Raw genomic sequence first — 1,354 nt, forward strand, 5'->3', positions numbered from 1 at the left:
TCCATGGAAAATAACACAGAAGTGACTGAGTTCATCCTCCTCGGACTAACCAGTGCCCCAGAACTGCAGGTCCCCCTTTTTATAATATTCACTCTCATTTACCTTATCAATGTGGTTGGAAACCTGGGGATGATCCTGTTGATCCTGCTGGACCCTCGTCTCCACACCCCCATGTACTTCTTCCTCAGTAACCTGTCTCTGACGGACTTTTGTTACTCTACAGCTGTCACTCCCAAAGTCATGGCTGGGCTCCTTACAGGGGACAAGGTCATCTCCTACAATGCATGTGCTGCTCAGATGTTCTTTTTTGTAGCTTTTGCCACCATAGAAAATTTACTCTTGGCCTCAATGGCTTATGACCGCTACACAGCTGTGTGCAAGCCCCTCCACTACACCACCACCATGACGATAAGTGTGTGTGCTCGTCTGGCCATCGGCTCCTACATCTGTGGTTTCCTAAATGCCTCCATCCACACTAGGGACACATTCAGTCTCTCTTTCTGTGTGTCCAATCAGGTCCATCACTTTTTCTGTGATGTTCCTGCAGTCATGGCTCTGTCTTGTTCTGATAGACAGGTTGGTGAGCTAATTCTTGTTGTTGTGGCAAGTTTCAATATCCTTTTAGCTCTCCTGTTTATCTTGATTTCCTACCTGTTCATATTTATCACCATCCTGAAGATGCCCTCAATGGAAGGATACCTGAAGGCTTTATCCACCTGTGCTTCTCACCTCACAACAGTCTCCATCTTCTATGGGACAGTCATCTTCATGTACGCCCAGCCCAGCTCCAGCCATTCCATGGACACGGACAAAATCGCATCTGTGTTCTATACAATGCTCATCCCCATGCTGAACCCTGTGGTCTATAGTCTGAGAAACAAAGAGGTCAAGAATGCTTTCAAGAAGGTTGTTGAGAAGGCAAAATTGTGTCTAGGCTTTACCTCTTAAAATTTTAGGATGCACAATGACCTAGTTTCATTCCTGTCATATCTTCTCAGTACACTAATTAAAATTTTCAGTCCTCACTGCATTTAATTACTGAAGTGATACCCTTGCTTCTTCAAAAGTCCACCAGCTAGAAAAAAGGAGGTAATATGTCCAGATTATGTAATATCAGAATGAGGACAGCCAATGAGGATCTTAAAAATTATTAGGTGTTGCTTACCATAAACTTTATTAGTTATATTTGATTTATTCATATGTTCATATTTTCTGTACCTTATGTCAATATAAATATATTTGTAAAACACAGTTCACACAAAAACCATTAATGGAAAAGCACTTGTGAGGATACCATAGATATACACCAAAGAGTGGGATATTTGCTAAAGTGGGTTGATGGGGTGTGGCTAGT

At 42.3% G+C, this 1,354-nt stretch overlaps 1 protein-coding gene across 1 annotated transcript; it reads left to right on the forward strand.

Moving 5' to 3' along the window:
• Window positions 1–948, forward strand: LOC118909687 (olfactory receptor 5B3-like). The gene has a single exon (XM_036880407.2). The coding sequence runs from the start codon at window positions 4–6 to the stop codon at window positions 946–948; it is 945 nt and encodes a 314-aa protein (XP_036736302.2). The 5' UTR covers window positions 1–3.
• Window positions 949–1,354: the final 406 nt, after the last annotated feature.

The sequence above is a fragment of the Manis pentadactyla genome, chromosome 9, assembly GCF_030020395.1.
Source record: "Manis pentadactyla isolate mManPen7 chromosome 9, mManPen7.hap1, whole genome shotgun sequence".
NCBI lineage: Eukaryota > Metazoa > Chordata > Mammalia > Pholidota > Manidae > Manis > Manis pentadactyla.